The sequence below is a fragment of the Zootoca vivipara genome, chromosome 4 (assembly GCF_965207765.1).
Source record: "Zootoca vivipara chromosome 4, rZooViv2.hap1.1, whole genome shotgun sequence".
Classification (NCBI taxonomy): Eukaryota; Metazoa; Chordata; class Lepidosauria; order Squamata; family Lacertidae; genus Zootoca; species Zootoca vivipara.
Genome location: NC_142587.1, coordinates 80,091,891 through 80,114,753, shown reverse-complemented (window position 1 = coordinate 80,114,753; position 22,863 = coordinate 80,091,891). Strand labels below are relative to the sequence as shown.

Here is a 22,863-nt window from a genome sequence, read left to right as displayed (position 1 = left end):
CAGAGCATCTGCTTGAAAGTTATTTTCATGAATCAGAATCTTTTGTTCCACATAAGTCTTTGGCTCTGTAAATCCTGATGGTTCATTCCAAGCATCCTGAGGGACCCTATCCGAAGATCTCCTCAGACCACTCAGTTTTGTGGAGCTGAAGTGTTTAAGAACATCTGTCATCACCAATTCTGTTGTGGTATTTGCACAAAATCCAGGAAACTCATTGAACCATTGAGTCAATCAATTCTTATAATACAGACAGAAGGAACATTACCCAGTATTTCAGCTCAACTGAGAGTAATATGTGTCACCCAGAGCCATAAGATTTGCTGTAGTGGCACAGAAACTGAGAACAAATGTATTGCCACAAATGCTGCAAACCGTCAAAATAAAATATGCTTCAAAACATAAGGACTGTCTACATGCACCCTGTTCATTCCCTGCTTGTTTGGGTACGGTTTTTGTCCTATTCCTGATTTCATCTTCTTGCAACAATGTCCAACTCTTGAAGCAGCCTAGATGATTTAAAAAACAGTATTTCATTGCAAGGACATTGCAAGTGTTTTGAACATGTTCAGTAATTGTAGTCTTTTGGAAAGGCACTCTGGGCAGGATCAAGGATGTGACTGGTAACATTAATATCATTCAAGGTTAGCATAGCTGCCAAGTTCTCCCTTTTTTTAAGGGATTTTCCCTTATGCTGAATAGGCTTCCTCGCGAGAAAAGGGAAAACTTGGCCGCTATGAAGGTTAGTGCTGTAAAGATAAATATTTCTGGAGAAGATTTGTAGACAACTGATAGTATTTTTGCTAACTGTGGAATATCTATTGGGGGTCTTAAACCATTGTATATTGGATTGGTTTTCTCAGATTTTGACATTAGCACTGAAGAAAACACTTTAGTATTAAAGAAGACTGAAAGGAACCAACCCATTTATTGAAAGAATTGCCAAGTTGGGTAGATGTGCCTGAAGGCTATATACTTCTGAATACCAGCTGCTGGAAATTGGAAGAGGAGGAGGAGAGAGTGCTTTCGTTACCTGCTTGTTAGGCTTCCCAGGGGCATCTGTTTGGCCACTCTGAGATCAGGATGCTGGACTACGGTAGATGGGCCATTGGCCTGATCCAGCAGACTTATTATGCTAGTCTTTTGCAGCAGGAACAACAAAGAGAGTCTTGTGGGACCTTCAAGTGGCATAAGGCTCTTTGTAATACTGAAAGTTGGAATTTAGTTGTCAATTCCATTGGCCAGGAGCTACCATTGAGGAAGCCCTCCAATAGACTCCCAAGGGTGGGGGGTGTTCAAAAGGGAATCTCCAACAGATAGGGTGCTGCCTAATAAGGAGCCAGACCATTGGTCCATCCAGCTCAGAACTTGCCTATACTGACTGGTAGCAGCTCTCCAAGATTTCAGAAAGAGATCATTCCCAGTCCTATCTGGAGATGCTGGGGCTTGCGCACCTTCTACATGCAAAGCAGGTGAGCCTCTACTGAGCTGGTACCAGGTTGGTATTGAAGTGTTCTGTCAGATGCTTGGGAACTCAAGCTGTTTAGGGTTTTAATGGAGATCACTTATCACAATCACACATGTCCACTGTGTTTGTTTAGAAAGAAAAACCATCATGAACTCATTTGTATTTCTAAGCCCTTCAAATCTGGATGGGTAGCATTTAGGACAGGGATGGGGATCCTGTGGCCTCTGTTGAACTGTGTTTTCAATCCATCATTCCCATCCACAATGGTGTAAGTAGTAAACATGCAACTCTTGAGATTATTTTTTTCTGAACAGCAGTGGCGATTCCTCACCTGCCAGAGCACCAGAGTAATTGATGGACCCTCCTGGCATTGACAAGTGAATGAGGTGATAATGAACCTTTCAGGTTTGATTGTGTCAGATTAGCATAGAGGAAGTGAGAGATGGGGTGGGGGTGGAATTGAGCAGAGACTTATTTTCTTAGATGGGATCCCTTCTAAATGCTAGCAGTTTAAATGGTAACACTCCCCCCCCCAGACTGTCTGCATTTCTAATTGAAAGCTGAAGTTTGCAGCTGGCTTAACATCCTATGTAGATCGAAGCAAGCACAGCTGAATTCAGAACTATTCTCAAGAAAACATGCACAGTGCCGCCTGCTAATCTTAATGAACTGGGTTTTTATCTATCCATTGCTGCTTGTGTGTGTGTGTGTGTGTGTGTGTGTGTGTGTGTGTGTGTGTGTGTGTGTATGTGTATGTGTGTACACAGCTGCCTGTATTTTTGGGCTCTCCACTTGGCAGGAGATGATGACAGATGACTATGTTGGGGCTGTCATAATAATGAGCACCTGCATTTCAAAAGTCAGCATGGTCAATGGTGAGAGTGGTAGTCCAATGACCAGGTTTCCCATCCCACGTTTAGAATGACCCAATGCAAAGGGTGGCAACTCTCTTAGACCTTTTCACAGCTGTGTAAAAGATAAGTACGGTGTAATGCAGGAGTAGGCAGAAAGCAGGTTCCCTGCTAGTCAACCTTCCTAGGGTCTCGTGCCTGTAGTACCGTAGGTAGGGTCGGAGGCAAAAGTGTGTGAAGCAACCACCATATTTTACCTCTGTACAGTAGGCAAGTTTCTGCAAACATTCACACACCCCTCAGCACCCAGACAAGCAAGAGGCATTATCAGAGTTTAAGCGACACGTTCCAGTCTGGCAAAACGTTCAGGGTGCGTAGGGCCAGTGAGAGGGAGGGTGTGGGCTGAAGAGATTTCCACAGTCCAGACAGAGAACCTGGACAGCCACACTTGACCCTCAGATCTGACACTCTCCACAACCGTTTTAAACTAAAGAACAGAAAAACAAAAGGCCTGATTTTTTTCATTCTTTAGAATTCTAGGCAGAATCAGATAAAACCTCTCTCTCTCTTTGTTCAAGTATTTCTACGAGTAATGGTGCACAAGCCTTCAGTTTATTACAGAATTCTTAGTGCCCTCCCCCCTACTTCAGGGTTTTCCCCTCTAGTTTCTTCCCACATCATGAGTCTTCTGTGTCCTCCAATCCCTGGAGCTCCCTACATCAATGAAGCGAGACTCTACGTTGAGACACATGACTATGAAGTTTATTGATCATGTCTGCACTGCACAGCCTCCATGAGGATTCGCACAATGCTATGTGCACTCCTGAAGCCTTTCCCAGCATGCACTCAGCTCTGTGTAAATATTGAAAAGCAGCCTCTGGAGGGTATCTATCTTTGGTTCTATGCAGCCATCTTCATGTATTTGGATGGAAATGTCCCAGGGATTATTAGGGAGCATATTATTCTGATAGCAAACTGCCCATGCTGTATTTAATTTATTAAGTGCAAATTGCCTGCCTGGTGCATCTTAAACAAGCCGTATTGAATTTTGCAGGCATTTTTAGAAAGAGCGAAAAACAGCGAGTCTGGCTGTGTCTCCTCAGTTCTGTTAAGTTACCAGTATATAACAGAATCCTACCACTGATGCTTTTCTTCATGTCTTGTTTATCCTTGCATATTCTGATAATATAACTGATCTTTCCAGTTCAGGTAGGCTTAAAGATTTGGGAAACTGAGAAGGGAAGGGTTCATGGGTGTAGCCAAGGGCCGACAGGGAGGGGCAGCTGCCCCACAATCAATAAAAATACATAGCAAACTGAGGTCCCCCCCCACAAAAGGCCTGGCTATGTATACCCAGAGAAGGGCTGCTATTTTCATTCATTCATTCATTCATTCATTCATTCATTATCCCAACTTTTTCCTCAAGGAGCATGTTGGTATACATGGTTTCTCCTCCTCCTCCTCCTCATGTAATCTACCTCAAAGTGTTGTCATGGGGCTTAGGTTGAGGCCGAATCATGGGAAGGATAGTTAGATAAGGGGGTTGAGAATTGTAAAGAGACCTCTGCTCCGCTCACAGAGCTATAATTTCCAGAGTTCCCTCAGATGAAAGTCTGATGGATAAACTACTCTGGAACCTGTAGCTCTGTGAGGGAAATAGGGGTTTCTTAACAACTCTCAGACCCCTTAACAAACTCCACTTCCCAGAATTCTTTGAGGAAAGCCATGGCTGTTTAAAGTGATATGATACCACTTTAAATGTGTGGTGCGGAAATGGCCATATATGCCAACGAGGGCTGATTTAGCAGTGGCTAGCCAGGAACAAGACCTTGGCACTGTAGTGGATAGTTCAATGAAACGGTTGGCCCAGTGTGCAGCTGCTTTGATTTGGTGCTGAAATTGCTTTAACTATCTTAATTTGATTTCACTGTTCTTGTTATCCTGGATAGATGTTGCTGTTACTATTTACATGTAGTGCTAATCCCACTGTTGTCTCACAGTGATTACGTATGTCCTGTTTTTACAAGTTGGAAACTGCCTTGTGAGGGCCTAAAAAGAAGAATAATAATATTGAATAAGTAAGCAAGCCTAGGACAGATGTCCGAAAACTACATTAAGAGTCAAAGTGAAGTATAGTTGTACCATGACTACACAACGGGTTGGGATCCAAAGACCTGTAAGGAGAAGGCTTCTTCAACATTGGGTCTTCAGATGTTGTTGGACTACAGATTCCACATTCCTCAGACATTTTAGCCAATGTTTAGGGACGATGGGAGTTGTAAAGCAACAACATCCAAGGGCCCAAGGTTGAAGAGTACTGTTTATGAAAAGTAGGTTCTAGAGGAGCTATCAGGCCTCCACTTGTGCAAGCAAATTAGTACCTTTGCATTTTACTACCCTATCAACATGCAGCGCTCTGTGAGACGTAAACAGTTCTTTCTTGGGGGTGGGGGAGATGCCTTTTGCACATGAAAGGGCACCTTTGGATTCAGACTCATAAAACAACCTTATGCAGAGTTGGATTTTTGAGGGGTATCTGTCATTAAAGTTTAATCATTTTTGCATCCTCCAAAACAGGCGAGCATTAAATGTATGACCTCCCACATCTCTCCAATATCTTGCATGGAAGGCAGGGGGGGGGGATAATTTTTCTCCTGAACATTAGGAAGTCAAGTGGTGTTTATATTTAACCTCAGAGCAATAATTAATTAAAATTACCAACAGGGACTTGCAGCCGGAGATTGGGCTGGATTATTTTGAATCAACATGTGAAACTGATTCTCCACCGTGCTCCTTTGCACTCCTATGTGCACAAAGAGTGCCTTGGCCTCTTTTCTGACCTCATCCCACTGTCATCTCCTTTCCTATCCAAAATGCACAATCCCTCTTGACCTTAGACCTCATGCATACACAAACACACACAGAGCCAACGTCAATCTTCCATTTCTTTCTTCGGCTACATTCACACCATACATGTAAAGCGCTGTGATACGACTTTAAACAGTTATGGCTTCCCCCAAAGAATTCTGGGAGCTGTAGTTTGTTGAGGGTCGTTAGGAGGCCCCCATTCTCCACACAGAGCTACCATTCTCAGGGTAGTTTAACCATCAATCCCTCTTCACAGGGAACTCTGGGAATCGTAGATCTCTGAGGTACCCCAGAGCTGATAGCGTAAATTTGTGTCTATTCGTATACATCAGGATACATACATTTCATGCAAATTTGTGTCATGGGCCTGTGCCACAGAGATTTAAAAATACTCCTGGAGTGAACATATTTGCATATTCATTTTACCAGCCCTCAATTGCTTTCATTTGTTTTTGTTTTTTAGTATGTGTTTTGTGTCTTTATATTGTGATTTTTGGTTGTGAACTGCCCTGAGACCTTTGGGTATAAGATAATATACTACTGCTACGAATAATAATAACAATTTGTTCCCAGTGACATCGTCAAACCCGACAGGTTGTTATTTACTGATGTCCAGTAACCACAACATGTAAACCCCAGCATTGTGATATCATCCTGCTCATTTCGTGATTCCTGACTGGGAATGTGAAATTATTCCAAAAGGAGGGAGAAAAATCAGCCAGCTTTTGGGTGTTTGGGCATATGTAGGTATGTTTGTGTGTGTCGGGAACTGTGGTAAGAAGCAGCAGCTAGTTAACAGCAGCATCAAACAAGATGGGGACAAGGTGAGCATCTTCACAATCTAAAAGTCTCTAGTTACAGTACAGAAAAATGTTCCACCCCATAGAAATTGTTAGCTTGACCCCCCCCCCCCAATAGACACTGGTGAAGATTTGGTGCAGAGTATATTCAAGAACGTCAAACTTGCAGGATACACATTTAAAAATGTTATAGGGAAACTGGCCTATGTCAACCCTAAACAAGCAATACCTAGCATTTTAAGAATTCTCATTTTGCTCCAGTCTTAGTCAAATGCTTTTCAGGAAACATAATAATTTGTTTAAATATTGCAGATGGATGGATTCACCTCCCCTAGTTTCTGCCCTCGGCTAATTATCTGGCATGAACTCTTCTCTTAATTTTTCTGACACGATTGTCACACCTCATTCTGACTGATGTGGACACCTTGCATTATGAAAGAATAATACTTATAGCTGGAGATAGCGAAATGGTATGGTATGGCAGTCACATGTTAGTGTAATGAGAAAGATCAAGAGCTTAGCAGCATATCCAAATCTATTTCATTCTCTCCAACCTGTGCAGACTGAAAGCAGCTTGGTGGTTAGTGTAAGTGACAAGAGAACTTGTCCAGCTGTCTGCAAAAGCCAGCTTTGATCTCACCTTCCAAATGACTTTGCATGGTTCTAACTCCTGACCCAGCTATTTTGCGCTTTGTTTGGAATGACAATACACCCCAGAACCATTCCTAATGGAGAATTCTCAACATGTACAACACCCTCAAGTACATGTCATGATGAATGTTCATGTGTCTCTTTCATTGTGCAAACATAGCAGGAATCCACTGCTCTTCAAGAAGGCTTTTTGCCACTGTGAAAAAGACGTGCGAGATCCTTATTTATTTCTTTTTTAAAAAATCAAATACATATTCCCCACTTCCTCCCCCAACCCCACCACCACAAGCCAGGTTAGCATATCCACGTCAAACAGCTCTTACTATCAGAAAATTATTCCTGATATTTAGTCGGAATCTCCTTTATTGCAGCTTGAAGCCATTGGTTCGAGTCCTCACCTTGTAGTGCATGCATGGTACATGCAATTTCCTATTATGCCTATGTAGGGGATCTGGTTTGTTTTAAATGCCCCTCACTCTCAGCTGTAGACAAAAGGATTTTCTGCACAATGCGCCCAGTGTGATCTTATGAGTTTGCTGCTTGATTACTGTGAATTGGTCGCTTTGGTTTTGCCTAAGCTACTCAGGAAGGGAGTTCCTGGACTTGACAAAAGAACCTTAATGTTCCATGATGGCTGTGGATATTTCTCTGACTGGGTAGTTCCCCTTTTTGGGTGTGTGTGTGTGTGTGTCTGGAATGAGGATTTTGTTGTTGTTGTCATTTAGTCGTGTCTGACTCCTCGTGACCCCATGGACCAGAGCACGCCAGGCACTCCTGTCTTCCACTGCCTCCCGCAGTTTGGTCAAACTCATGTTCGTAGCTTTGAGAACACTGTCCAACCATCTCGTCCTCTGTCGTCCCCTTCTCCTGGTGCCCTCCATCTTTCCCAACATCAGGGTCTTTTCCAGGGAGTCTTCTCTTCTCAAGGCTTACATTAATACCAAGGCTTACATTAATACAAATGATAGAGTTTCATTAAAAGCAAGCATTAACAAACACACAATTAAAAAATCACCAAAACCTGGCCAGTTTAAATAAGTCCAATGTAGCAAAATTCAACAAGAACCAACAAAGAACCATCACCTGCCCAGAGAACAATAAAATATTTAGAAGGCAAGGAAAACAGAAACACATTTCATCCTTTTAAAAGGTTTAACTGAAGGATCCAGCTGTTTATCTCTCAGAGCCGAGTCGTCATTATAACTGATCTCAAAGGCAGGTACCATGAGGTACGCTGACAAGCTGTGGAGTTAGGGGAGAGCTGCAAGGGAGCTGCAGGGGGCACTGCAACAAAGACTTAGAAGGTGAGAGGCACAGGGCGCTGAAATTCGAAAACCCTAAGTCTGCCATTGCATACTGCAAACGTTGTCTCAATGCCACGTGAAAAACAAACTGCACACCGAACTGTCCAGAGGGTCTCAAGACAGGACTAGCTTTTGACCTAAGAGTGCCTCCAATGCTATGCTCATAATGAGGTCATCAGCAAACAAAATAGTTTTACCGCATGATCTCAGCCAAGCAGAACCTGACGCCATCCACGGGCTCGGAAGCAATCCTGACATCATAATTAAAGAGACCAACCATGGCTCCTCTCTCATTTTGAGTCTTCAAATTGGCCTCTTCTACCCACAACTTCCACAATACCACCTTTCAGTCAGAGGGGGGAGGGAGGGGGAAAATTTGCCCTATTTTGTCATACTAGCTGTCATCTTCCTGAAGTGTTTCCAGCTATTTAGTTTCTGTAGCAACCTATTGCTGTAGCTTACATTACAAAAGAGGGATAATTCACAGCCCTGACCAGAGCTATTTACTTGACAAAGCCATTTGATTAGTCATTGTAGTATTTCTCTTCTGCAGAATCCAATCTTGCAGATACAAAAATTACAGGGATGATGGGACTTCAAGAGTCATTTAATTCAACCCCATTGTACAGTATATCTGTAAATCTACAACTGAGCGTGACATTTCATGCATCTGCTGAAGGGAACTCTAGTCCATGAACGCTTGTCATGATAAACATTTGTGGCTTTAAGGTGCCACAAGAACGCTGATTATATAGGAGTGACACTCTTGTCTCCACTTGCGCTCTGCTAGTATAAAGCAAATTTTATTAAATTGCAGTGCAACTTCGGTGTCCCCACATCCAAAGGAAACTTCACCCTGCTGTTTTAAGTGCAAAGAGCACGTTGCAGTGTTTGCTGTGAAACAGATGCTTGTGCCACCACCATTCCCACACTTTTGAGAATTCCAGGGTTACTTCTACTTTCTCTCTAGATGGCACTGCCCAAAGAGGAAGTAGGAACAACAGCTGCCTTCTCTTGCTCGCACACTTCCCAGTTACATTCCCACCCTGGAAGTGGCAGAACTCAGAGGAGGAGGTGCCCCTGGGGAGTTGAGCTCCAGCAACTTTTTGGCCGGGTGTGTGCCTGACTCCTGGGAATTGCAACCTCGGCTGCAAGGCAAGCGAAGGGAGTAACAAGATAAGAGCGCGTCTTTAACCCCCTCCCCTTCCCACGTCCTGGGGAGTTAACACGCATCTTGCTGCTCGTTGCCCATCCCTTTCCACCAGCCGTTCCTTCTGTATCTAGAGCCGGTGAGAAGAAAACGAAGATCTCTCCGACATTCACCAAGAAAAGGGGAGGACTTGAGCGCCGATGGCTTGTAGGCGCATGCGCGCAGGGCGAGAGCAGGGTGCCTATAATAACAGAGAAAGCGAGAGAGTAGCGAAGAGAGCCCCGCGCGCGCACAAGCAGCCAGCCAGTAGCTTCAGGAAACGGAGCCTGGAGTTGTGTGCTGCAGGCGCTGCTGGTGGCATGCCGAGCAGGGCTGGCTGGATAGAAGCAGAGTTTGTTGACCGCGTTGGAAAAAGCCAGACTGCCGGAGTTTCCTGCTGGCCTCTTCAAGCAGAGCGCAGAGGAGGCACAACCAGAGGCAAAGAAGGGAAACTCCTCTCTGCAGAACTCCTTCCCGGCTCCACTTACACCCGTGGCGCTGCCTGCCCCAAAGTCGGAGTGGACTCCCCGGAAGGCGGGCGCGAGGTGCGGACCAGGAGCAACGACTCTTAGGCGAGCGAACCTCACTGTCGGGACTTGCTTGGGCAGACCGGGGCCAAACGAGGCGCAGCCGTGACGGCGCGCGCGGGTAGAAGGCGAAGCGCCAGGAAGGGGAGTGACGCTCCGCTTTGGCGGCGGCGGCGGCTGGGGTCTCCCTCGGAGGGTCTCCCGCCTGCCCACGGACTCGTCCCGCCACAGGCGCCCCCCCACCCACCCTCGAAACCTCGCTGTGTTATGGTTGCCGGAGCGCCTGGCTCCGTCCCGCCTACCCGGGGGCATCTCTTCACCCGCCACAGCCCGGGCTCTCCTGCTCTCCGGGCTGCTGCAGAACTAGGCTGTGGGGGTCGCTGCCTCTTCGACGAGCGGCCCGCGGCTCGGCCGGCTCCCTCCTCGCGCTCCTCCCACCACCGGCGCCTTGGCTCGGGTTGCTGAGCAGGGAAGGTCCCGCGCGGGATTCCCAGGCGCCTCGCCGACAGCCAACTGTTCGCGCCGGAGTACCCAGAGCGGCAAAGGCGCCACCTCCCTTTGCGCCGAATGACTCCGCCGTGGGGCGCCGCTTCCTCTTAGGAGATTGTCCAGGATTCCGTGGGGCTTGACAGGCTAAACTCTTTCTCGAGGGCTACGCTTGCTGCCCGTCGCCGGCGAGGGGACGGACTCCGGGAAGCTAGCGCCGGACTTGAGCCCTTTCTGGGAGCTTGGATATTTCTCTGCGCCCCAGCAACTGCGAGACTTGGTTCCTAGCGCCCCTCACAAGTTGGCTTCTTGAGGGCTCGCCGGCTGTATATCCTGCACTGACTTGGCGCCCATTTTCAGGCGAGGCGACCCCTGGACACGCGGCGCCAACCTCTCGCGCGCAGCTGAAGGCACGCGTGGCTGTCCTTCACCTCCCACGGACACGGGCTTTCCGCACAGCGGGGCTTGCGGCACACACGTGTCTACATAACCACCCGCAGCTGCTGCATTCGCGCCCACCCCCCTCCCCGCACATTTACTGAGTGTGCCTCGTTTGTGCCTCGATCCAGGCAGTGAGGAGAGGGGCGCCTGCCTGGTCTCCGACGCCCGCCTGCGGGCGCCCGCCTGCTGCCGCCCCCTCGCTGTGCCATGTGGAGGGGGTGCTGTTCTCTGGGAGGGCGGCCTGGGGCGTCGCTGCTGCTGCTGCTTCTGGGGCTGGCGGCGAGCGCGCGGGCCAGCGGCGAGTATTGCCACGGCTGGCAGGACGGGGCGACTTGGCGCGACGGCTTCCAGTGCCCGGAGCACTTCGACGACGGCGACGCCACCATCTGCTGCGGCACGTGCGCCCTTCGCTACTGCTGCTCCCGCCCGGAGGCCCGCCTGGACCAGGGCGTCTGCGACAACGACCGGCAGCAAGGGGGAGCTGAGCACGGCCGGCCCGACAAGGACATCCCCGACGGCGCAGCAGGTACAAAGCGGAGGGGAGGGACACGGGAAGCTGCCTCGTTGCCTGATACTGAGTGAGCTAGTTTGCTTGAGCTCAGTATTGCCTACACTGACAGGCAGTAGCATCCCCAGGATTTCAGAGTCTTTCCCAGCACGACCTGGAATTGAACCCAAGCAGCTGCCCTTCCACTGAGCTACAGCCCTTCCCATATTTCTCATAGTTGCATTGCTTTCTTTAAAAACAAAACAAGCCATCTGTTCCTAGATCTTAGCCCCCACCTTGTCTCAAGGCCCAGGATTATTATTATCCTACACTCAGGGAAGATACACACAGGGGACTCATCTACACAGCTGCAAATAAAACCTTTTAAATGTGTTGTAAATTGCAATATACAAATATGATACTAGATGGCAACAGTGAGCTATGCAAAATCCAATGTATTTTCTGAAACGTTTTTTAAAAAAGCATTTTCACAGCGTTTTTAGTACGTGCGTAGTTTCCACCACAGGCTGAAAAGAAGGTACTCTTCTGCTGTGCTTATTAGTACCACAGACAACTGCTTTCTACCCACCCAACTCTCACCTGCCCACTTAACACAGAGAAGTTTCTTTAGCAAGCCTATCAATGCAGCACTGAGTAGGAACTCTTGACTAGTCTCTCGGGGTTTACCCATGTGGCATGCATAAGGCATGGCATGTGCCACTTGTGAATGTTGTTCTTGTGGGGTGGAAAGAACTTTTATAAAAAATATTGAGGACTATGCAAGTTGCAACCAATTTAGGACTTCTGTTTGAAATATTAATTTGCAAGCTGCTTCAGAGCCAGGTTCACACATTACACCAGGCATCCCCAAACTTCGGCCCTCCAGATGTTTTGGACTACAATTCCCATCATCCCTGACCACTGGTCCTCTTAGCTAGGGATCATGGGAGTTGTAGGCCAAAACATCTGGAGGGCCGCAGTTTGGGGATGCCTGCATTACACAAAAGAAATGACTTGAGCCTTTCTCACGTGTTATTTAGGTGCAGGAGAATGTTGTTGATGCTGGGCTGAAATACATTTTAAAATCTTATGACGTCCTTTCTGGGCTTTGTAGGTAGGTAGCTCCTACCCTACCTTTCCCCTCAAACTCATCCTTCCCTCGCCCACGTGCCTGTAGAAGTTTACAACAGGCTATCAAGTTTAGCAGTGCCAGAATGGGAATTGCAATATGGGGGCCATTGAGCAGAGGCCACTCAAAAAATGCCCCTGGCCCTGTTTATATACCAACACAAGTCAATGTTACTTTGGTGCTTTCATTAATGATTGGTGTTGTTTTTCTCGAGTCAATGAAGCATGTGAAGCAGTAACCTTCCCTTCCCTTTCTCAGCCCCTACAGCTGGAAAACCTTCCGTTTCTCAATGCTTGGGGAGGGGGGGAGAGAGAAATAAACAAATAGGTGGATCTTTTTCCATGCTGATACACTGAGGAAGTAGTAGTAGCCAGTTTATTTTCCTTGAAGTGGGAAGTTGGTTAGTTATTGCAAATTACTCCTTATGTGCATAGGTGCCAACTCCCTGGGGTGCCTGAGCACCCACAAAATTCCCCATGAAGGGGCCAGGCACCCACAAATCTCACTACTAGGGCCATGAACGCTGCATGACACCCATGGCCCCATACACGCATGGTTGCATTCCTGCTTATGTGCATGTATAGTAAGAAGCACATTTACCTGGGAAAGAGTTCCACTTAACTCAACTGGCCTTACCTCTGAGTGGACATATGTAGGACTGTAAACCCCACTGCTTTCAGAGGAAAAGACAAGCACAAAGCTAAACACACTCTCATGAACTCTCCCACTGAAATCAACGGAATTTCAAACTTTGGCTGGATCACATTTTCATTTTATTTACTCAGGCCCGGCTCTAGGTGTAGAACCCGGTGGCGCAGGGCACCGGGCTGGCAGGGGGGGCGCTGCGCGACGAAGCCATGCTGCGCGCTGCGGGGGCGCCGGAGCAATCTCAGCGCCAGGGCGCCCGACCTGCTTGAGACGGCCCTGTATTTACTCATGATGTAATTATTTTAATGAGCTGTGACAGCCCACTAAGAATTTCAAAATAAGTTCAAAAATTCTGGAGCCGAGCTCTGCAATCCACCTTCTTACGAAGCCATTATAACTTTAAACTAAAGTGTATACAGTACTGCCAAAGTATTTTAGAGAACATAGATGAAGTGACAAACACCCTGCTAACAAGCACAGTGGTTATAAAACAGCCTAGAGTTACATGCAGCTACGCTGTTGACTTCAGTGAGCCCAAGAGTACTTCCTTGTAGGGTAGTGACCAATGCCTCAAAACAAGTTCCACTGAAATCAGGAGGTCTTACGCAATGTGCTTAGGATTTTTATGAAGCATTGTTCATCAAAACTTAATAACACTTAAGTTTCCAGTCTCTGAATAACGAGGCTTTTTTCTTAATGCTGATCTTCAAAAAAAAACCCATAATGCAAGTAATAATAAAAACTGTAGGTGGCTAACATCTTAGAAGAGTCATCCCCAATTGGGAGCTTGCCTTCTAAGAAGAGGCTTGTTGTGTCATGAGTGTGTCATCTGAAATGAAAGGGTTGGGTCCAGGTTTGCTCTCAGTGGAGTTCTGCTCTTGCTGAAGGAAGGAGGCAGTGGGTGGTCTTTGCCATTCCTGGAAAGCTGCTGTGGGAGAACTTCCCAGCGCAGCAGGAGAGGTGGCATTGGGGGTGATTGACAGGTGGGTGCAGGAATCAGCAGGTACTGCCTCTTCTCCTTCCTATAGCAGGGAGTCTCCACTGGGCCTCAGTGCTTTCCATGAATGGAGCCCTTCCGTTTGTGAAATGACCCTAACCATAGAAATTATGCTGCTTCCTCCTGAACTGATTTTTTTTTTAAAAAACTTGCATTCAAATTTAATAAATTAACTCGCCAATCATGTAAAACTGATGTGACTGACTGACTTAAGATTTCTTTAACTGGGCACCAGAGTACCTTAGCCTCACAACAGTTCTTTAATACTGCTATATCATAAGCAAATAGAGGGGAAATATTAATATTAATGGCTAAGCGGGAATTTCAACCCCTCTACCAGCTTGACTAACTGCCCCACCCACAACAGCTTGAATTTGGGAAGGAACGTTATTGAATTGGGATCTGCACAGGACACAGCTCATCTCAACAAGGCATGCAAATCACCTAACCAACGGTCCTGTGCAAATATAATAATAATAATTAATAATAATATTTTATAATTTATACCCCACACATCTGGCTGAGTTTCCCCAGCCACTCTGGGCGGCTTCCAACAAAAGATTGAAAATACATTAGAACAATACCAAATACAGTTCCAAATGCTCAGTTCAGGTTGCGGAGTTCGGGTGCGCCTTCCCATCCATGTTGTGACACAGGTAGCCGTATTTCTTGAGGCTGCTTACTGAGCTTTCTGGCACAGGTGAAATTTGAACCAAGACTTCCCAATACTGCCTCCTAGCCACTGTGTTAAGGTGAAGGGAATGCATATCTCCAGCTACCCTCTGAGCAGCAATGAACAGTCACTGTACTAGCTTGTAACCGTAGAGATTGTCCTTTCTTTGTTGTTTAGGGGGGAAGAGAATAAAATGGTACTGAAACAGCACAGATTGTATGCAAGCTGATGTCTACTTCAGCTCGTCCTCTTTTGTGTAGCTGCTGAAATAGAGGAAAGTGGGGAATAGGCAGGCACCAGTGGCTTGAGTGCACAGCTGCGATGTTTACTCAGCCATTCATTCATGCTTTACAAATGCCAGAATTCTGAGCTTCCCTTTTATTCCTGTTTTGATAGGATATGGCGTGTTAGCCTCAGTATTCTAGGTGGCAGCATTACCCAGAATATCTCGAGATGAGTTGTATTTCAGACCTGACATCCTAGCATGCATTGATTTTTGTCTCCAATTTAAACAAGAAAATCCCAGGAAAGACAAGTCCCGCCCCCCCCCCCAAGCAATGTGACACTTCATTTCGCCTCCAAACCCTACCTGTTGCTGTGTGAATAAACAGCGCCACTTCCTAATCATGTATTTATGTGATTGGATTTCAAAAGGTAAACTTCAGCCTTCTGTCTTCTCTTTGGGAAAGCCCTGGTTGCTTTCCAGCGCTTCGCCTGCTGTTCATGAATCCTAAACACATCAGAACTAGCCTGAAGTTATGTTATAATTAGAGCTGGTTTACTCCCGGAAAGTGTGCTTGTTGCAGCGAGAGCATTAATTTCAATAAGGTTTGTAACAGGGTGCCTGTTCCCCATTGAAATTAATGGAGAGATTGCACAACAGCAGAGCTTTGGGGTTTACTTACAAAAAGAACAGCAACACTTTGCTATAAACCACCTTTCTCTAGTAGTTCATTGCCGTACTGAGCCAGCTTTTATAGACTTGCAGCAGTGCTATCCTGTACATATCTTTTCAGAGGTGAGCCTCACTGAGTTTGCCTGTTTACTTCCAGGTAACTGTGCACAAGATTGCTGCCTTAATGTTAAAAGAGATGTGGTTTTTCTTCTCTCATATCTTGCAATGCAGGGGCCATAGGAAAGCAACAAGGCAATTTAGTGTGAACTAGAGAAGAGCTGAAATTTGTTATTGGACTTTTTTCCCTACGGTACTAAATTATCTGTGTCCCACTTTTACTCACCCGTCCCCATAAAAAAGGCCACTTCAAAAGGCCACTTCACAAAAATTTCTCCAGATACTCTTCTTTACTTCTTGTTTTGTGGTGTCTACTATTCCACTCCCTTTCAAAGGCCCTTGAATAATGCCCCACTCAGCGGAGGAACATTGTGCATGGAAGATGCACAATATTGGCCAGCTTTCCAGCAAAATTGCTTCTGCTGCTGCTGCTCATAGTTGTCGCAAATGAAAACTTTTTAGATGGCTTATGCTTTTGCCATGGCCAACTGCAGAGTCCCACTCCCCTCCAAAAGCTGGGGCATTGCAGTGAAATGCCATTTCTCCAGTTTCCTTGGAGTTTCACAGGTAGGGCGAATAATTTCAAAAGGCCACTTGCACACAGGTGTAATGAGACCAGGCAGCGGGCCTTTTCGGTAGTGGTGCCCGCCCTGTGGAACACCCTCCCATCAGATGGCAAGGAAATAAACAACTATCTGACTTTTAGAAGCTACCTGAAGGCAGCCCTGTTTAGGGATGGTTTTAATGTTTGATGTTTTATTGCATTTTTAATTTAACAATGGCTGGGGAAACCCAGCCAGATGCGTGGGGTATAAATAAATAAAGCATTATTATTATTATTATTACTACTACTACTACAACAACAGTGGTACCTCCGGTTACGAACTTAATTCGTTCCAGAGGTCCGCACTTAAGCCGAAACTGCTCATAACATGAGGCGTGCTTTCGCTAATGGCACCTCCCGCTGCTGCCGCGCTGCCGGCGCATGACTTCCGCTCGCATCCCGGGGCAAAGTTTGCAACCCGGGAGCATCTACTTCCGGGTTAGCGGAGCTCGTAACCTGAAGCGTTCGTAAGGAGGATGGTACATAACACGAGGTTCCACTGTACTATTACTACTACTACAAGAGCAGAACTGGATGTTGCCCAAAATATGGCAGTGCCACCAAAAATGGCATGCTTGGGTTGAGTCTCCTCTCCACTGTAGTAATGGAAGCCAGGTGACATGATCTTGGCATGCAGTGTGTTTCTCACAGTGGCTGTCAAATATGTGGAATGACCGGGGGGGGGCACGACAGGATGATCCCATATGGTCGATACTTCTTCCCTTTTCCATGTTGCCCTCGCATCAAACCTGTGAGGTAGGTTAGGCTGAGAGAGGGTGACTTCCCCAAGTTCACCCATGGCCAAGCGGGGATTTGAACCTTGGCCGCCTAAGGTCCTGGTCTAACACCCTAACCATTACGCTACGCTAGCTGTGACTAAAGAACGAAGGAAAAACAGCTACTACCCTCTGAGCTTATTATGCGCTTTCAATAAAAAAAACTTGCTTGCCTCTTTTGTTTCCTTAAGAGTTTTTTTCTTTTTCTGTTGGCAGTGCCTATCTATGTGCCCTTCCTTATCGTGGGCTCCGTTTTCGTCGCGTTCATCATCTTGGGGTCCCTCGTAGCAGCTTGCTGCTGCCGCTGCCTGCGCCCCAAGCAAGAGCCCCAGCAGAGCCGGCCTCCTGGAGGCAACCGGATAATGGAGACTATTCCCATGATCCCAAGTGCCAGCACCTCCCGCGGATCCTCGTCGCGTCAATCCAGCACCGCTGCCAGCTCCAGCTCCAGTGCCAACTCGGGTGCCAGGCCTCCCCCCACCAGGTCGCAAACCAACTGCTGTTTACCAGAAGGGACCATGAATAATGTATACGTCAACATGCCTACTAATTTCTCAGTACTGAACTGCCAGCAGGCTACGCAGATAGTGCCTCACCAAGGCCAGTATTTGCACCCACAGTATGTGGGTTACGCTGTGCCGCACGACTCTATGCCCATGGCCCCCGTGCCCCCTTTCCTCGATGGCCTGCAAAGTGGATACAGGCCAATTCAGTCTCCTTATCCCCACAGCAATAGCGAACAGAAGATGTACCCAGCAGTGACTGTGTAGCTCAAAGGAGGGAAGAAGCAGCAAGCAAGGGAAAAAAAAAAGACACCCAAGCAAAAAAAATAAAAGACTGTGAGCAGAGGAAAGGAACGCTTTTGGAAAGAAGCTTGCCGAACTTCATTTGTAAATAATTTTGGAAGGCTCATGCATGTCGGGACAGTATTTATAAACGGTTTTCTTTTCGTTCAGTTCAGTTGCCAAAAGAACTTTGATTTAACATTTCCAGATAATGCTTCCATTCCAGTGCATGATTTACAGGGGCAAAGGGTTATTATGCTGAAGAGGCATCTACATTTCGGTTAGACAAGTGTGTGTGTGTGTGTGTGTGTGTGTGTGTGTGTGTTTAAATGCCTGAGCCACTAAGTGCCCTTTAAGGTGCTACACAGTCGACGGTATTTACCTAGTGAATAGAAAACCAGCTTGTTACATGGTACGAAATAATTGTTTTAGAAGTGTCTTTCCCCCAGAGTTTTAACTACCCTTTGTATTGCTGTTCCGACAATCACACTGAAGACAGAAGGATGAACAGTGCAATCCTGGTTAGTTACATAGTCCTAGAAGTTTGACTTGAAATTACAGGGAGGGACCATAGCTCAGTGGTAGGGAGCATGCTTGGCATGCAGAAGGTCCAGTGTTTATCCAATTGTTCATGTTTTTTTTTTTTTTAAAAAAGCAGGGATCGTTGTCCTGTGTTCCCCCATCCCTCTTAAAGGACCAGGCAGCAGGTGAAGGAAGCGCTTCCTGAGAGCTTGGGATCAGGGTAGACAGCACTGGACTAGGTGGACAAACAGCTGTGACCTCATATAAAACGTCTTTCTATGTTCCTAGTATCTTATCTATACCCTTTGCCATATTGCCATATTGCAAACTGCTTTTGAAAGCCTGCTTTTGCATCATGAAACAGTTGGCCATGTGGTATTGGTAATGGGACTGTTTGAGAAGCTCAAGCCCAGAAGCCATTCAGGTGCGTAGATGTAGCTACATACTTCTTTGGATCCTGGCAGTGCTCAGGAGCCGAGCATTTTGCATAAGTGTGGCTTACATCAGCGATTTTCAAAGCAGAAGTTTCTATTCCAGCTGAAGTACCCACAAAAGCCTCTGTACCTGTTTTGTTTGTGCAGGCCAACAAAAGTGTAGCTGCATTTGTTTGCAAACGCCACTTGCAATGCTCAGGAAACGCCTTTGGAATTTGGGCATTGGTGGCGTGAGATTAAGTGGGTTGCAGCCAAGACTTTCCCCCCAGCATGGCTCCTTGACCCCATTTCCAGTTCAATGGATCAGGCCCTGGTGGCTTGGACCACATGGAAATGGGATTTGTATGTGAAGCAGATAGAAGTGGTCAGCCCAAACAACAGAGCTGGGAAAGACCTGCAGAGGTAGAAACCCTCTGGCTCCCCGGAAAACCTCTTTTTGTCGAAGTACAGACAATTCCCCGTTTGCGCGGGGGTCATTGCATGCTTGCACGAAATCATGCACAATTGGAGCACCCATTGAAAAAGCCTGCAAATACCCTGTGCTCCCCCCCCGCCCCGTTCCACCCCTTTTTGTGACGTTTTTGAATCCCTTCCGGGTTCAGCGTGATGTGTGTGCATGTGGTCATGCACATATCAGACGCACCTAACCACCATTTGCTGCCTGTAAAAGTATTAGAAGCGTGACATCACCACACGTTTCCGTTGTGTACAGATTCATTCAACAGCGAAATAATTCCGCATGATGTAAAGGTCTTTGGGCGGCTCAAGGGATGATATTGCACTAAACCGGGTTGATTTCATCTTTATCTTCAGCTACGTTTCTGGCAATCGTTGTAAAAGAAGCGGAAGGTCTGTGTTAATTGTTAATGTATTTCGTGCTTCAGAAATCCAGTACTCTTGCTTTCTCGTTAGAAAACCACCCAAAAAACCCACACCACTATGTAGCAATATAATTTATTTATATTGTCTGCTGAAGTTTGACACTTACATATTGACACTGTGCCAAGGCTTTGTTCCTCCTGCCTCACCCCGATGCTCTGTGCACAAGAGATAAATGCAGGAGAAAGAGATGCTCTTGAACAAGGAAACAGAAGCGCATGGGCACATTGCACCAGTATACTCTGATCCAGGGAACCGAACTTAATGGAATTTACCCCATGCAGCTCTTTTCATGTGTGCATAAGTGCTTTTGCACCCATAGGAATTCATTGAATTCCTTGTTTCTGCTGCTTGTTGTCCTCAGAGTGCTAGAGGGTCTGGACCAGAGGCTCCCAAATGCTGGTTTGTGGTCTACAAGCTTCATTCATGTGGTTGCAAGGCTAGCTATACTCACTCATGCACTTGATTTTTTCTTCCTGATGGTGAAGACTCGGTCCTTTTCGGTCATTGCCAGTTTTATCGAACAGGCAAAGAAGACCATAGCCTAGGATCTGTGATTTTCACAATAAGGTGCTGATGCAGCCAACTAATATTTCCCTAGCTATTAAATTGAACTTATGTGTGTGCTTTGATTTTTAGAGCAAAGTGAAGTTTACTGAGTGGTCTGCCAAGACCTGCAGCAATGTTCAAATGGTGGGTTTGAGAACCACTGGTATAGATCACTTGTCCAATAGGTACCTTTGCAGTTACCTTACTCTGCTTACCATGTTTGTTTAGTAAAGTCTAGCTTTCAGTTTGAGAAGTGCTGCTGGGAATTTCTTGCAGAGCAATGGATGCCCTTGATACACCGTTTGCTTGAAAAGAGACAGAAGATGCTGAGCAGTTTCCTGGATTCGGCCCACTGCTTCACTTCTGGGAGATGGACTCAGAGACTGATGTTAGCTTTTTCCATTTGTGAAGAAAAAAATAGTTTACAATCTTGTGCACAATTGCCTAGAAGCAAGTCCTACTGGACTCAGTAGGACTTACCTCTGAGTAGAAATGAATAGGATTGCACCCTTCTCTGTTTCCCAGAATTCATTGTATTCATTGCACATGCCATGTTAATTATATGAAAATCAGGTGAATCTGTTTGTTTACTTGTTTTTTTTAATGAATAAGTTAAATCAAAAGTATGTAGGAATTAATTTACATTGAAAAGGGGAAATGCTTTTGAGTTGTAATAAAAGAAAGTTTGTGACATGTGGTGTTTTATATGTCATGTATAATAATGTAAAACCAATGTTAATGTTTGGTATAATTTTTTAAATTTCTTAAAGGGCACTTGAGTAACTGATTCTTACAAGTGAAGAAAAAAATATCTTTTGTTTCATATTAAATATTTTATGGTGTGATTTTTCTCTCTATTTGAGTTTGTTACTCATTTCTCATTTGCTTTAGGCCTCTGCCGTTTGAGTTGTAGATAAGACATGATCCAGCCAAATGTAGAAAACTCATTGGTTTTAATGGGAGAGACTTCAGTGCAGTTTTATTTAAAAAAATCAACTCAAAATGAAGCCCTGTTGAGTTCAGCGGGGCTTACTTGCAGATATGTGGGTGCAGGATTGCAGGCTCAGTTTCCCACTGAAATTGAATTCTTAAAATTTGCATGTATATGTTAAGTGATGGGGAACCTTTGGCCTTCCAGACTTGTTGGACTTCAAGTCCCATCGGCCCCAGACAGCATGGGCTGGCTGGATCTAGACACATCAAAGAAGTGTTTCAGTTAAATGTGTTGCAAACTTTGAGAAAACAGGTTAGGAAAAACGGAACTCCACAGCGCCATCTGGTGTCAGTGTTGGAACGTATAAAACAACGCATACAAAGCGTTTTTCCCTTGCCAATGTAGCTGAGTCCATGGCCCAATGGTCAGGGATGATGGGAATGTTGTTGTTGTTTAGTCGTTTAGTCGTGTCCGACTCTTCGTGACCCCATGATGGGAATGATGGTTCAGTAATTCCTGCAGGGCTGAAGGTTCTGCATCCCCGGTACATAATAACCAAGAGCTACAACTTCAGTTAAAAGTAAGTTTAGGATGATGATAATTTGAGTTGATACTTAATAGAAGTACCCCAAGAGGTTCCCTTGCTTTGTCTCTAGGTGTGGTGGCGGTGGTGGCAGACATGAGCTTTGATTTAAAACAAGATGAGACATTCATAGAGAAGGGATGGGGAGCATTAAGCTCAGGGGCAGTGTGGGAATGTGGCCCTCCAGACCTCTCTGTCTGGACCCTGGGAACTCTCCAGGCCACACCCATTCCCAGGCCACATTCCCCGTTCATTGGCCCTACTGCACACCCACAAGCGATTTTGAGTGCATGGAATGATCTGTGATGTGTGATGATGCCTCTTGCTTGCCTCTGTGTGTAGAAACCCCTGGAATACAGCCTGCTGTGCAAAGGTCAGAATCACATCCATTGCTCCACCCACTTTTTGCTTCTGGCTCCACCCACCGCTTGCATTTAGGGCCCCCCTCCAGGTTGCCCACAACTTGTCCTCTGGGGTTTAGCCTGCCTGCTCCATTGCTTTCTGTTTTCTCCCTCCCCACCCCGGCTTTTTCCTGCTGCTCTGCCCACTTTCCAAGCATTAAGGCACCCTTGTCTCTTCAAGTTCACCAGACAATAAGGGATAAGGGTCATTTAAAAATTGTAACACCTGGGTCCAGAAGCACTCTGCACAAGTGAAGAAGTTGAGTGCAGCCGGAGCTTGTAAAATGGCAGTTCTTGGGCAGAGCACATGGCTGAACGGTTTTTAACGAGGAAAAAAAGGATCTCAGCCCTGGCAAGTCCATTGCGGGCTCTGATGCCACATCTGTTCCCCACTGTGCTGCCATTGCCTCTGGGGGTGCTTTGAAGTGCCCCATAAGCTGCGGGTGCCCAGACCTAATTCCCTGGGCAGAGGCCCCATTGCTTCCATGGTTGCATGGAAGACTAGAGGCTATTTCTGCAGGTGTGGCCTTTTCACCCCTCCAAGTTAAGCTTTACCTGCCACAACTGGCATTTCTTTTTACCCAACTAAAAGACACAGGTGCTATGCTTTGCCTTGGGTCTATCCTTGGCTGTCTGCCATGGTAGCTAAACGGACCCCACGTGCCTGGCAGCATGGGAGAAGGGCCCTAACTTAGCGGCAGGGCACCTGCTTTGCATGCAGAAGGTCCCAGGTGCAACCCTGACATCACCAGGTAAGGCTGGGTGTGTCCTCTGCCTGCAAATCTGGAGAGCTGCTGCCAGTCAGTGCAGGTAGTACTAAACTAGATGGACCAATGAGCTGACTATAAGGAAGCTTCCCATGTTCCTT

The 22,863-nt window shown here is 46.3% G+C and overlaps 1 protein-coding gene across 1 annotated transcript; it reads left to right on the top strand.

Moving 5' to 3' along the window:
• The first annotated feature begins 9,340 nt into the window (after positions 1–9,340).
• Positions 9,341–20,922, top strand: SHISA2 (shisa family member 2). The gene is made up of 2 exons (XM_060273827.2): positions 9,341–11,108; positions 17,125–20,922. The coding sequence occupies exons 1-2, from the start codon at positions 10,790–10,792 to the stop codon at positions 17,676–17,678; spliced, it is 873 nt and encodes a 290-aa protein (XP_060129810.1). The 5' UTR covers positions 9,341–10,789; the 3' UTR covers positions 17,679–20,922.
• The last annotated feature ends 1,941 nt before the right edge of the window (positions 20,923–22,863 follow it).